Source organism: Saccoglossus kowalevskii, chromosome 11 (assembly GCF_978046115.1).
Source record: "Saccoglossus kowalevskii chromosome 11, keSacKowa6.1, whole genome shotgun sequence".
Classification (NCBI taxonomy): domain Eukaryota; kingdom Metazoa; phylum Hemichordata; class Enteropneusta; family Harrimaniidae; genus Saccoglossus; species Saccoglossus kowalevskii.
Genome location: NC_140651.1, coordinates 18,455,434 through 18,468,995, shown reverse-complemented (window position 1 = coordinate 18,468,995; position 13,562 = coordinate 18,455,434). Strand labels below are relative to the sequence as shown.

Below are 13,562 nucleotides of genomic sequence, written 5' to 3'. Positions count from 1 at the left end.
AAGATATTACTTTTTACCAAAAATAGTCATCAAAATTTGAAGATATGTCGAAATGAACAAATCTGAGAGGTCCATCCAAGATGCATGTACACCAAGGTACTACCTTCCATGGTACACCAATGCAAATGGCTAATTGTATTAATATGCAGATTGTAAACTGACATTAATTTAAGCTCACAAGCATGCAGTCAGTACTTGCATATCATCATCTCCCAATGCTTACAGTACAAGAATATAATGACAAGTTATTACGGTAATAATTTTTTTTTAAAAAAACTTGTTTTAATTATTGATATGTACCAATGCAATTACAACTTCAAGAAAAATAGATTCTGTTACATAAATAGTCTTGGAGATTATAAGACAACAACACAATTAATTACTAGATAAATTAACTCTGCGAAAAACTATTATTTTCTAAAAACTATAAAAGATCTAATTATTTTCTATAAAAACAATGGCAGTGTTTTCAATTAATTGGCAAAACATTGTACGGAATAGTCAGGCACAACTGGGTTTCTTTATTTGAAGAACAGGGGTTAACTATTAACTTGATGATAGATTGAACTTTCCCCTGATACAACTGATAAAATATTCATTTAATTTTTACAAGAACATCTGCATTTATGATATGTTTTCAGATTCCAAATACTCATTGCATAGTCTTCAGGATTGCATATGTATTCCCTAACAAATGAGCAGCCATTTTTAATTTTTTTCAAAATCTGAGTCATCATATGGTGTTAATATGAATATCAATTAGATCATTTGCATCTTGTGTCAAAGGTCAACAACACTTGTTTACTCACAGTTCAGTTACTATTATATCAATAAAAACATTTCAGATTAAATCAGTTTTTTTTCTAAAATAATGCTGGACATTCATGTTAGCAATATCTTAGAAATAAAAGCAACACTGCTAAGTATGAACATAATTATAGTCTTGAGGGGGGATGAAATATTCTATTTTTACATATAATCTTCCATCTCTGTGGTTAAATTTTAAAGCACCAATTTTGGCAGCTGATTTTGGTATATCATTGGGCATTTAACAGTGCACCATTGAAGATATATATCAGTGTTTAGAGCTCCATTAGGTTCATAGATAGTGCACCACTAAAGATGGCAATATATCAGTGACCAGGTATATACGAGTTTAGCTCCATTAGGTTCATAGGCAGTGCACCACTAAAGATGGCAATATATCAGTGCCCAGGTATATACGAGTTTAGCTCTATTAGGCTCATATGCAGTGCACACTAAAGATAGCAATATATCAGTGACAAGGTATATATCAGTGTTTAGCTCTTTTAGATTAATAGACAGTGCACCACTAAAGATAGCACTATATCAGTGACCAGGTATATATCAGTGTTTAGCTCTATTAGGCTCATATGCAGTGCACACTAAAGATAGCAATATATCAGTGACAAGGTATATATCAGTGTTTAGCTGTTTTAGATTCATAGACAGTGCACCATTAAAGATAGCACTATATCAGTGACCAGGTGTATATCAGTGTTTAGCTCTATTAGGTTCATAGGCAGTGCACCACTAAAGATAGCAATATATCAGTGACAAGGTATATATCAGTGTTTAGCTCTTTTAGATTAATAGACAGTGCACCACTAAAGATAGCACTATATCAGTGACCAGGTATATATCAGTGTTTAGCTCTATTAGGTTCATAGACAGTGCACCACTAAAGATAGCAATATATCAGTGACAAGGTATATATCAGTGTTTAGCTCTTTTAGATTAATAGACAGTGCACCACTAAAGATAGCACTATATCACAAACAAGGTAAATGTCAGTGTTTAGCTCTATTAGGTTCATAGATAGTGCACCACTAAAGATAGCAATATATCAAAGACCAGGTATATATGAGTGTTTAGCTCTATTAAGTTCATAGATGTTGTATATAATGTATTGGGTTATTACAGATATGTGCTCAGGAAAATAATCTGATCGAAAAGAGTGAGTTTGGTATTAAAAAAAACAAAACATAAGTTTTACATGTACTTCTATTAGAGATGTGCCATATAGCAAATGTGTTATGAGGGTAGCAGTAACTACCATAAAGTAACAAAACAAACATGATATAATACACAGGAACAAAATAAAAACAGAAATAAAGACCATACCCTGTAAGAAAAGTGTTTTGTTTCAATTAAAACTTGTGTAGCTAAAAAGGATCGAATCTATCGAAAAATATATAAGCAAACACTCGATATAAAACCATCACTGCGAACAGAAACTGACGATATATATATACAGACAGTATTGGTCATACACCTACTAATATACAAAAAAAATTTCTTCCACTGATATGATTTCCATCAAAGAAATTCCCCACTCTCCTCCAGAATATTTTATTAAAATACTTTAAATAGATTATTTGCATTGTATCAACAAGTTTAATAGTTTGGTAGTCCAAAAAGATGTGTATACAGTCACTAGTTAAAACTCAACTAGCTTCCGAATGAATTTTTTAAGATATTGGGGGAATTAAACCATATGGCTGGGACAAAAGTACACAAAAGACATGCCATTTGGGCAAATGCAACAGAAATATTTTTTCTAAAATCCACCTTCACAAGATGTCGTCTAGTAAAGGAAGATAAATTCTGCTGAAATTACTGGCATATATTAAGTACACAATTACTTCATAGTTTTAATTTTAGTACTGGATTACAGTTTTACACATGATACGATGTAACTTTGTTCATGCAGATTTTTCAAAATATTTCATTCAGAGAATTTTTGTGTTAATAAATTAAGGGCAATTTCAGTGCTTAAAAACCTTTTGACCAGTCTTTCACTTTTTACAATTTATTACTATACACGGCTGAAATAAAATCAATGTCTATTGTTAAGCGTAAGATGAAATTTTAAAGAAAAAAAATTAAAATAAACGAATAAAATTGTCTTTGAAAATAACAATTATTGCCATAAAGCTTTTGAGAAATTGCAAAGTATGCCCTCTAGTGTTGAGAGTAGCTTTAGAGTAAAAACAGCGCCCTCAACCAGCAAATATATTTCCAAAGAGTTGTTTTGTTTTTCAACACAGACCAGCAATGTTAAGTAAAATAAAATGAACAAATTTTGTTATATATTCACTAAGCACCCTCTAGTGGTAGGGCCTCACACAATATACAAACATCTTTCTGAAATCTAATGGTTTCTCCATCTGAAAGCATTTTTAAGTTTAACAAAATATCACTTTTGTCCTTTATATACTACAAAATTTGCATAAAATTTGCAAGGTTGAAACTGTTATCATTATTATACTCTACATTTACATTAAAATCACAACACATATCTCCGTGGAGTTTCACCATAACCCTAATCCGCTGCATTATGTACATTAATCTGTCACAATATTTTACTATTTACAAGAAAATGGCCAACAAATGTTGTCAGTACTACTGCCAGTCATCACTTGTATACCCATGTTCACTGCCATGGCTGCTTGCTACAGAATTCCTTTTGACAGATGTTTTCATTGACGACAAAATAGATAACATATTCCCAGGATTCTCATCCGTTCTTACAGATGACCCGCTATTTCTGCGAGTCACCATGGTTCGTTCCATTTCAGTAATTGCATCGGAACGATTTGCCGACACAGGGGCTTTTTCACTGATTTCTTGCATGAGGTTGTTGCGCGACAATGGAGTTGGATTGCTTGGTGCTTGTTGCATTTGTTGAGAAGCCCCATGGCCATTCTGACCTCTGACTCGCTGAGCGTGCATCACACTTCTCAGATCAGATATGGTAACCATTTTATCAGCTCTGGGGACAGGAGGACTCTGGGAACCCTCTGACAAGTCTGAGCCGCTACTATGCGAGGTGTCGCTAGGCGACAACTCTGCACTGCTTGGACGGGCTACATTTGTGTTTATATACAATGCACTCATGGCAGACTCTGTAGCATGACTAAACTTATTATGTTCTTTCAGCAACGCTTTAAAATCTTCCATCCTTGTTTGTGGTTTTCCTGAGATAAGGTTCACTTTGACCGGCATGTTATCAACATATGCTATATCAGAGAATGTTATGCTTCTGGTTGTGCTCACAGAGCAGGAGGAATTCAAAGAACTGTTTGAACCCCATTGTCCCGACGCCCCAAGCGACATTCTAGGAAATGTACCTGAATCAGATTTCACTTTCATCTTACGCTTTGAGGCATGAATTTTCGAAAACAAGTCGTTTGAATTTTTTCTCTCACTAGATTGCCGTTTAAGAATTGATTTTGGTTGAGAATTAAATCTGCTTTTCATCGGATCTTTCAGAATGGATACAGGTTCTTCTTGAATAGGACTGACAGCATTCCCCACTGAATAGGCATGTGTGAGGTCAACATAAGCTTTGCGAGAAGGATGTCTGCCTGGAGCACCATTTTGAGTTGTCATAATTGGCGGTGTTGTGTTGTCTTCAACCATTGTCAACAACTGCACATTACGAGATGAAACCGAAGCCTGTACTGATGGCTCATCGGTGAAACTACTATATGATGAGGGAAACACAGAGTCTGTAGTATCAGAGTATTCCTTTTGAAGAGTACTGCTAGTTCTAGGAATCCATGGCATAAAATAGACAGACTTGTCCTCAAAATCACCGCTGTTTCTGTCACCTGGAATGCCAATGTTTGCAGTATTCTTTGTAGGTGTTCTGATCGGCTGGTTAATTTGTCCATCAGACTCGGGTGGTGAAATTACTCTGGTTATACTTTTTGGTTCATCTGGAGTACGCGTCCTCCGCAAACTTCCATAGATGTCAAGCGAGTTGCGTTTTTTTGAATTGTTAGTTCTTGAGTAAGGCCACGTTGTTGTGGATATATCTAAGGATTGTGGTCGCTGCTTCTTTCCCTTGTCCACAGCTTTTTCTTTCTTATCAGCACTGCTCCTCAAATTACTAAAAAAAGAGAGTTTGGCGGCTTTGTAACTTTCAGGATATACACTAAGGCCATTGCTATTTTCAGAGTGATTTTTATTCTCACAATTATCTGGTGACTCCATGTCCGCTGCCTGCTTTGTTGAGATGAAAGTACTACAGGAGTTGTTTTCATTGGGATCTTCAAGTGCATATGTGGACACACTGGCGACATCATCCATGCTGATATTTGATGTATTACTGTCTTGGATCCATGAAAAACTGTTGGAATCAGAATTGTTTGGAGTTGTCAGACTTGGAGTGACAACAGACGTGGTATTTAATGCATTCATTGGTGAGGCACTTGTATTTGTAATGTTTTGCGAGTGTGGCCGCGTTGTTTTCATATTGCTTAATGAGGTAGTAGTCTTAGCAGTCGATTTCTCGATATCACTGCTTTGATCTGCTGACTCTTCAAAGCCAAAAAATGCAGCACGTGCGGATTTCATTTTGTCACGAGAATAGCTTTTCATTGGCGGACTCTCGATATTATTATTTTGTTGTAGGGAAATGTTCTGAATCTTATGCTCCAGGACGTTGTTGGAGAAAACAGATGTTGGTGGGTGTTCAGAGGTTGGTGTATTCTCCCCGTCATCTGGCACATCACTGGTATTGCCCCCTCCCTCAGTGCTATTGGATGTTGACATCACTTTCTCACTGAAGGAGCTGTCAGCGGATGAAGTTCCTTGGAAACACAGCGTATACAATCCAGAATGCATTGGTGATGACACATCTGCTGTGTCAGATTCACACTCTGAAGATAGCGTGGAATTCAATGTTGAGTTGGAACCTTTAGTTACACCACTTGGTAAGTTATCTCGAGAATGGGCTGAAAAGAACAATAATGTATATTACTAAAATAATACTAATAATTCCTTCAGCATTGCACTGTAAGCCATAGGACCTTTGTGCCAAAATACTCTTTACACAGTAAAAAAGTTTATTGTGAACAAACAAATAGAAACAACATGTACAACGCATGCAATGAAAAAGTTTATGAAGTACTTATTTCAGCTTTCGTCTTAAAGGCTCAACAAAAATTACCTAAATTCGTAATATCTTTGAGAGATTGTGATACATGTATCAGTTTTTGTTGAGTGGGGAATTTGTGATAGATCAATATGTGACCTGTGTGAATGTATTTCATACTGGAAACGTACTGTAGTTTATTTTTTGGCATCTTTCCATTATTTTACATCAATTTTGACCAAGACATGTAGACAATGGACAATTAAGTCCATTTGGTCCAAAATTAAAAAAAAATGTTTTAAATGTTGCACCAAATTCAAGTTTCATCAAAATCTAATGAATGGCTCTCGAGATATCAGTGGAACAGTCATAGAACAGCTAAAATTTGCTAATTATCATGTAAATCAGGTAATTAATATGCATGGATTTCAAACAAAATCTAATCAAATCTGCACATTAGCCCAAAGCATCTACACACCAAGTTTCATTAAAAACAGACATACGGTTCTTGAGATATCAGTGGAACAGACAGACACACATATACACATACACATACACACACACATACAGACAGGGTAACTGCAAAGACTCCCATTGTGTTCGCACACAGGAGTAAAAAAATGTGGGTATTCAAAAGGTTAATAGATGAAATATGCGAGTAATGTTTTTCACAGGATTGAGATGACACTTACCATTATTACCTATTTCTGGTGATGAAAAGTTTGGAGATGAAGAGGATGAGGACATCATCATTTTCTTATCAGGAGAGAAACTATCTCGTCTTACAGGTGGAGGCGGAGCTGTTGACTTGTTACCAACTTTCACCTGAGCTTTATAGTCTTTTATACCGCAGTCCAATCGCATAGACGTGTAATATCCATCTGTGTCTACTGAGTAGACGGATGAATCAGATTCGTGATATTCTGGTGCGTTACTACCGAGATAATACTCTAAGTCTATGCTACTGACATCGCTGCTGGCACCATCAGTTGTTACACTGTCTGTTAAGTCTGAAGCGTTATCTGTAAGGCTATCAGTAACGCTACCACCTGTCAGGGTGTCTGCCATACTTTCTGCCACACTATTTGTCAAGGTGTCTGTTGTACTTTCTGTTATGCTATTAGTCAGTGTGCATGAACTAGTCATGCTATCAGTCACAGACGTTACTGATTCGTCGTCCATCATAGGAAAGTCGTATAACTTTTTGTTCTGAGTGTTTTCCTTGGCGACCATTTGGAGCCATGTTTCCGTATCAATGGCCGTAAAGCTACTTTTCACAGGGGAGAATTCACTGGTGGGTGTATTAAGAACAGACGATGTGGGTGTGTTATCAGCTGTGTCATTATTAAGTGTACTATCAGAATCTGATCGCACAATTTCTGTAGACCGTGAAGATGTTGTTTGAACATCGGAATCAGTTGTTTGGGCATCTGAATCTAAAGATACCGCCGAATCAGACGGTGAGTTTGATGATGTTCTTGCAATTTCCAGTAACTGCTCTGAGTTGATCGAGTTCCTGGTGCTGTCAGTGCCACTCCAGTTCCCGGAACTGGAGCGCCTCTCCTCTTTACTCATAGAGGGCTTTGTAGTCCTTAGCTTGACAGCCGTAATAAATTCCCCAGATAATGCTGCGGTAACCGCATCAATTTTGTCAGAAGAATCCTTTTCTCTATCAACTGGCTCAACATTATCATTTTTCGGAGTTTGAACATCGTCAGGTTCATGTGTTATTGGAGTAAACTCCAAAGAACGTGGTCTTCGTCGGGCTGATGAAGCAACCCATTGTTTATCTAGCGCACTTTCTGAAGATGCTGAAATGACAAAAACATTGATTTATTAAAAACTCAAACAGAAACCTAAATATACTTACCATAAACAGGGTCACCACATGAACACATAATTAGACAAAATAAATATTCTTGCTGTAATTGATTCAAAAAAGAATATTTTAAATAACTTTCATAAAATGAACAAAAAGCAAGAATGAAAATACAGTAAAGCTATAAAAAACTTGTTGCTATGTTGGAAGTTTGAAGGTACATGTATAATATTAAAATAAACCATTCAAATTAATTTTTCACATTGTTGTGTGTAATAGGTTTGACAGTGTTGTGAATTTATTTCATTGACACCTCTCTAAGTTGCGCCTCAGTAAGTCGTGATTTTGGCTAAGTCGCAGGTAGTTAAAATCCTATTTTTAAATGCGAGTCCACTATTTGTGGGTGGTTAAAAATAAAGAAAAGCTGAGAATTTTTTTTTTCAAAGTTGACCAAAAGACTGAACAGAAAATGTGCAAAACTCCATAAAGCTGTGATGTTTTTCAATAAAGCAAACGTACTATAAATAAACCCATGTGTGCTTTTCAGTCATTTTCAATGCTTGACCCCCCCCCCCCCTTTCATGAGCCCCTCGGTAAGCTACAACCCCCGATATGTCATGGTTATTCCTTGGATCTCAACACCCGCAACTTAGAAAGGGGTCACTGTATAATATATTAATGCTTAATTTGTTTTTATAACAATATTTTTGTAACATAATTTTAATTTAAATGAGAGAATACCTTGTAGCATTTTATCCAAGGAATCTGTACATATTATAATTACAGACAAAATTACCCCTATTACCATCATGTGAGTATGCAAACATTCATTGGAAAAGTGACGCAGGATGTCAAGTATAAACCCATAACTTCCAACATAACAAAATATCCACCAAATACGTTACGCACAGAAAACTAAAATGCGCCGAGAGCATGTAATGACATTATCATTATTATTATTAATATTATTATTATAACTATAATTATTATCAATGTAACAGCCTAGGATGCATTATTGATATAGCAAAGCATGCTTGAAAAATATTAATTGACGTTTGCAAGACAACTATCAGAATGAGGTTACTTAATCAGCGCACTAGGTACTGCTAAGGTTAACTACTAACCTGGCGTAGCTAGTGATGAGGAAGTAACGCTATTGCTTCTAACTACAACATTTCTCCAGAACACGTCATCAGCCATGGCGGTGGTGATTGGTGCGTCAGCGTAATGCAATGGACTGTGCGAAACATTACCTGGACCATGCGAGGTTGCAAGTGTTAATTCAGAGTTCATACTTGGCAGTGAGTCGTTAATAGTTCTATCGTCTATGGATATTCGTGACACATCAGGTAAGCTAATTGGTGCAGCAGCATATGCTGAATGAATGCGGCGTCTGTCAATACTGCCATAAAAAGCAGCACGACGAAATGGATAGTCTGATTGGTCGGTGAAGCTGGATGTGGAAGAATCCAGACCCAGACGATCCCAAGACATATTAAGTTTCATCATGTCCGAAAATCCAGAAATTGTACACCGACGTTTGCGGTAGCTTCTGCGATTTTTCCCCCTGCGTAGGTATTTCACATCCGATAACTGAAGCGATCGTCGAAAGCTAACCATGCGATCAAAACCAGTACCTGTAGTGTCTATTGATATAACCGAGGACGGCATAACATTTCGCCTTATAACCTCTTCTGGTGTTGGTAGCGGGCTTTTCGCACGCCTTCGCAACTGCTCTTCCAGTAGGTCTCCATCAGAATGAGGTCTCCCTGCTTTAGGTGTTCCAGCAAATCTTCCAGCTCTCTGTTTAGGTGGAGGTATCCGAGCAGTAGGCTGCAAAAATTACAAAATATTTAGTATTAATAAACAAACATAAAAAATATGAACAAAAATCCCCTTTCCAGTAACTCATATTAATGATTACATAGACCATACTAAAAATAGTAATTAATATAGTATATTAATTAGCTAGTAAATATTACAGTGACGTAATGAGAAGTGGTACTGAAAATAAGGTCCATAACGAAAGATCAAGACATTCCCTTCCCACACAGTGCTACAATTGTGAACAAAGATTTAAATTTACATAAATTTGAGAGTTGTAAAACTAATCTAACATTAAACTCTAAAGAAACTGTTGATAATGATTGATTAAACAGGAGCAAGGTACTCCTGGATAAAAGGGGAGGTAGACAGAAAAGGGCATTGATTTTGTCAAAATTTCAGTTAAATTATTCAACTCCCTGTGGTAATGTCCAAATAAAATTAAATTGATACACTTATCAATTGGCATAAGGAAGTATGGCTTAGGGATGACGTCAAAAGATCGATGTCGGATAAAAAACTTATTTCCTTTAGTTTGGGGGTGGGGGTTTTGACCTCAAAAAGTTTCTATCCTACAAAAACGATTTTATTTTTTAATGAAGTCAAAACAGTCTTGGAGTATTTGTAGTTTGTTTTTTTTCTATCCGATCATGGACAGAAATAACCGAAAAGCGAAAAAAACAGAAAAACTGTTTGGTTCGAGTGTAAATCTGCGTCAAAATCGGATGCATTTGTAAAAAAATTTTTACACCCACCCGACAACCAACTGCTATGCTATACTACTGTCCAATTATCAATTTGTATTTAATGGTGAATGTAGTCTGACGCCATGACCAATATTTGTCAATTAAGTTTCAGTGGGGGGGTAGGGGGTTTGGAAAAAAACTAAAGGAATTAAGTTTTTTATCCGACATCGATCTTTTGACGTCGTCCCTTAATGTAGTAAAATGACCAGAAAATATTTTTTTTATTGTTCTGGAAATACAAGTAACATCAAGTAATACTATGGTAGATTCGTGAATACTGAAACAGTAACGTGCATTTTTCTACGGGCACTTCTACAGAAAATAATACACTACAAATCAACTACAGTAGAGATTGTATGGAATTCACTTGAAATACATGTATGAATGTTAGAATATTGAGTGAACAAGTTTTTGGCATTCAGTTATCTCAGTATGTGTTCATACATGTATGTGAACTAAAGATGTTTAAGAGAGAAACCGTAACAAACCAGACACCAGTATTACTATAAGTACATACCTAATGTAATTACAGTGATACATGCCTGTAATTATAGTAATATAAACACAAAATGATACATGAACACAATACAAGAACATACATGTGTATATGTACAATAACATAAAAAAACCGTGATACATGAACATAAAAACAAAACAGTGTAATAAAAGAACATAATACAAACACATAGACCAAGCATAATACATAAGACAAGTGTATTACAAGAATAGAACACAAGCATAACACAAGCACTTAAACATAATACAAGAACATAGACCAAGCATACATGTACACATGTGTATATACAATAACATAAAAAAACCGTGATACATGAACATAAAAACAAGAGTGTAATAAGAGAACATAATACAAGAACATAGACCAAGCATAATACATAAAACAAGTGTATGACAAGAACAGAACAAAAACATAACACAAGCATTTAAACATAATATAAGAACAAAGACAAGTAAAATATGACATACTGTGAAATAATTTATTTTCACTGGAATTAATTTTCACTGAAAAGACTTTTTGGGTATTTTGCATGGAAATTATTTTCACTGATTTTTGGCGAGTTGAATGTAAAATCTAGGAAAAAAGGTAAATTCGATGGATTTTATTTTTACTGAATTACTCCTTATAGTGAAAATAAATTCTAAGCGAAAAAAAAGTATTTTACAGGAGTGTACAAGAACAAAAGTGGAATACAAGAACATAAAACATAATACAACATACCACAAACATAATACAAGAACATTGACATGGAACATGATACATAAACATACATAATACAAGAGCAAATTATGCATACTAAAGTAGTGTGGTAATCTAGTTACCAAGAGTATGATAATGAAATTAATATTATAAAGATAAGACCTGAGATTTTAATTGTTAGTCGATAAGATGAAATAGAACATTAGTAAAGCAATCATCCATACATACATGCATGTACAACAAAATGTAATGACATATTTAAACAATGCTGGGTATGTGTCTGTTACACTCTTGCTTTCCATGTACTGTAAATTATTTTCACTTAGAATTAATTTTCTCTATTTTCTCTGAAGAAATGATTCAGTGAAAATAAAATCCAGTGAATATACCTTTTTTTCCTATATTTTACATTCAACTCGTCAAAAGTCAGTGAAAATAAATAAATAAATTCCATACAAAATGCCCAAAAAGTTTTTTCAGCAAAAGTATTCTACAATACATCATACAAATTGATACACCATGTATGTGCATGACTTCAATAGTAGTATTCTGGTTATCTTACCGTAATATTGAAAATATGCTTTGTAATATAATCAAGCAAATTTTCTTAAAATTTTATTTTATGAAGTTGGTCAGAGAATTTAAATTAGATACAATATCTACTGAGAAATTCTTTGAAATTAGTGAAAAAAGTTTTGACAGGAAGCCAATGCTATACATAAGATTCCTTTATACATCAATAAATATGTTTCTGACCATCAAGACAAAAAGTGATCATGCTGAGTCAGGAACAGGACACCCGAGTTCCAAACGAAAACATAACAAACCATGTTTAGTATCCTTTCTCACATACATTGTACATCTGTGTATAGTTTTAGTAAACAGGAATTTTCACATCGCGGAAGCAAGAGTGAACACAGGGAAATATACAGTGAGATGTGTGTATGATATGTATGTAAATTGATGAAACATATGTACCTACCAAGTAATATGCAAACATGCATAGACATCACGCATGCACATGATATATCAACGTGTTTAGTATATATGAAATATGCAAATGAAAAAAAAAAATATCAGTCAGAACACAATGTATATATCGTATAGCATATGTTAGTTGGGAAATCATGGTAATGTTGATTAATGACTTTGATTAAATTATAATTATTGTAGTAGGCAGCATGCTATATGGGTGAAGATTTACTACCGTATATACTTCATCACTAGATAGCATTCAATTAATTAATTAATTAATTAATTAAATGGATGAATAAAACAGACACAAGTGATCAATCATCATAATATTTTCATCAGGTGACAGTACAATGTGAAATGCACTCCTAATAAGCAGATGATGTACACTGCTGCCATGGTTACAACCTACAGTTCAACCCATGACAACTGTTGCTGAGGAAACAATGTTAGAATAATTCTATATATTCTGTCCACACCAAATGTGACATGAGAAATGATGACTCATCGCCATCATGCAGTGAAGACTGAAAACAAACAACAAAACACTGTCACTGTACACACTGTGTTGCAATATGGGTAGAATGAGTAAAAATAGACAATCAAATATTTATCTGGATCACCTGAAAGACGAATGTATGGTCAGCAATAAACTATTTATATTTATCACTGAAAATGACAAAACTTTCTTCATTAAAAAAATGCATCAGATAGATTTGATATCAGACACACGATTTGAGTCAAAATCTGTGGTGGTTAAAAAAAGTAGCAACCTGTCTTGGGAATACAAGGAAAAATAATTTTTATAGATATATACTAATGCTATATGATGGTGATAATAACCACATCCAGTGTGATACTACAGAGCCGCAAAGCATCATGGGCATGGCAGTGTGTCTGTGTGAATTGTGATACATACAATTGATATTATAATTAAACTGACAATAAAGAGAAGCATGAATGAAAAATTAAAGATTAAAGAGAATTTGATATGTCAGGTGTACATTTACACATGGTACAGCTGTGAATGGTACTGTATTTGCTGTATTAAAAAATAAGATCTCCAACAGAAGTCCATGT

General features: G+C 34.8%; 1 protein-coding gene across 2 annotated transcripts in view; it reads right to left on the bottom strand.

The window, feature by feature from the left end:
* Window positions 1-260: 260 nt before the first annotated feature.
* The window catches only part of LOC100372015 (uncharacterized), a 54,883-nt gene continuing 41,581 nt past the window's right edge, over window positions 261-13,562 (bottom strand). Inside the window, exons 3-5 of one of the 2 annotated variants that reach the window (XM_085504969.1) lie at window positions 8,849-9,557; window positions 6,598-7,716; window positions 261-5,765 (exon numbers count right to left, since the gene is read on the bottom strand). In XM_085504969.1, coding sequence (XP_085361095.1) covers window positions 3,427-5,765; window positions 6,598-7,716; window positions 8,849-9,557 — 4,167 coding nt within the window. In that variant the 3' untranslated portion in view covers window positions 261-3,426. The remainder of the gene's footprint in view (window positions 5,766-6,597; window positions 7,717-8,848; window positions 9,558-13,562) is intronic. The other variant, XM_085504970.1, reaches the window with a different exon arrangement.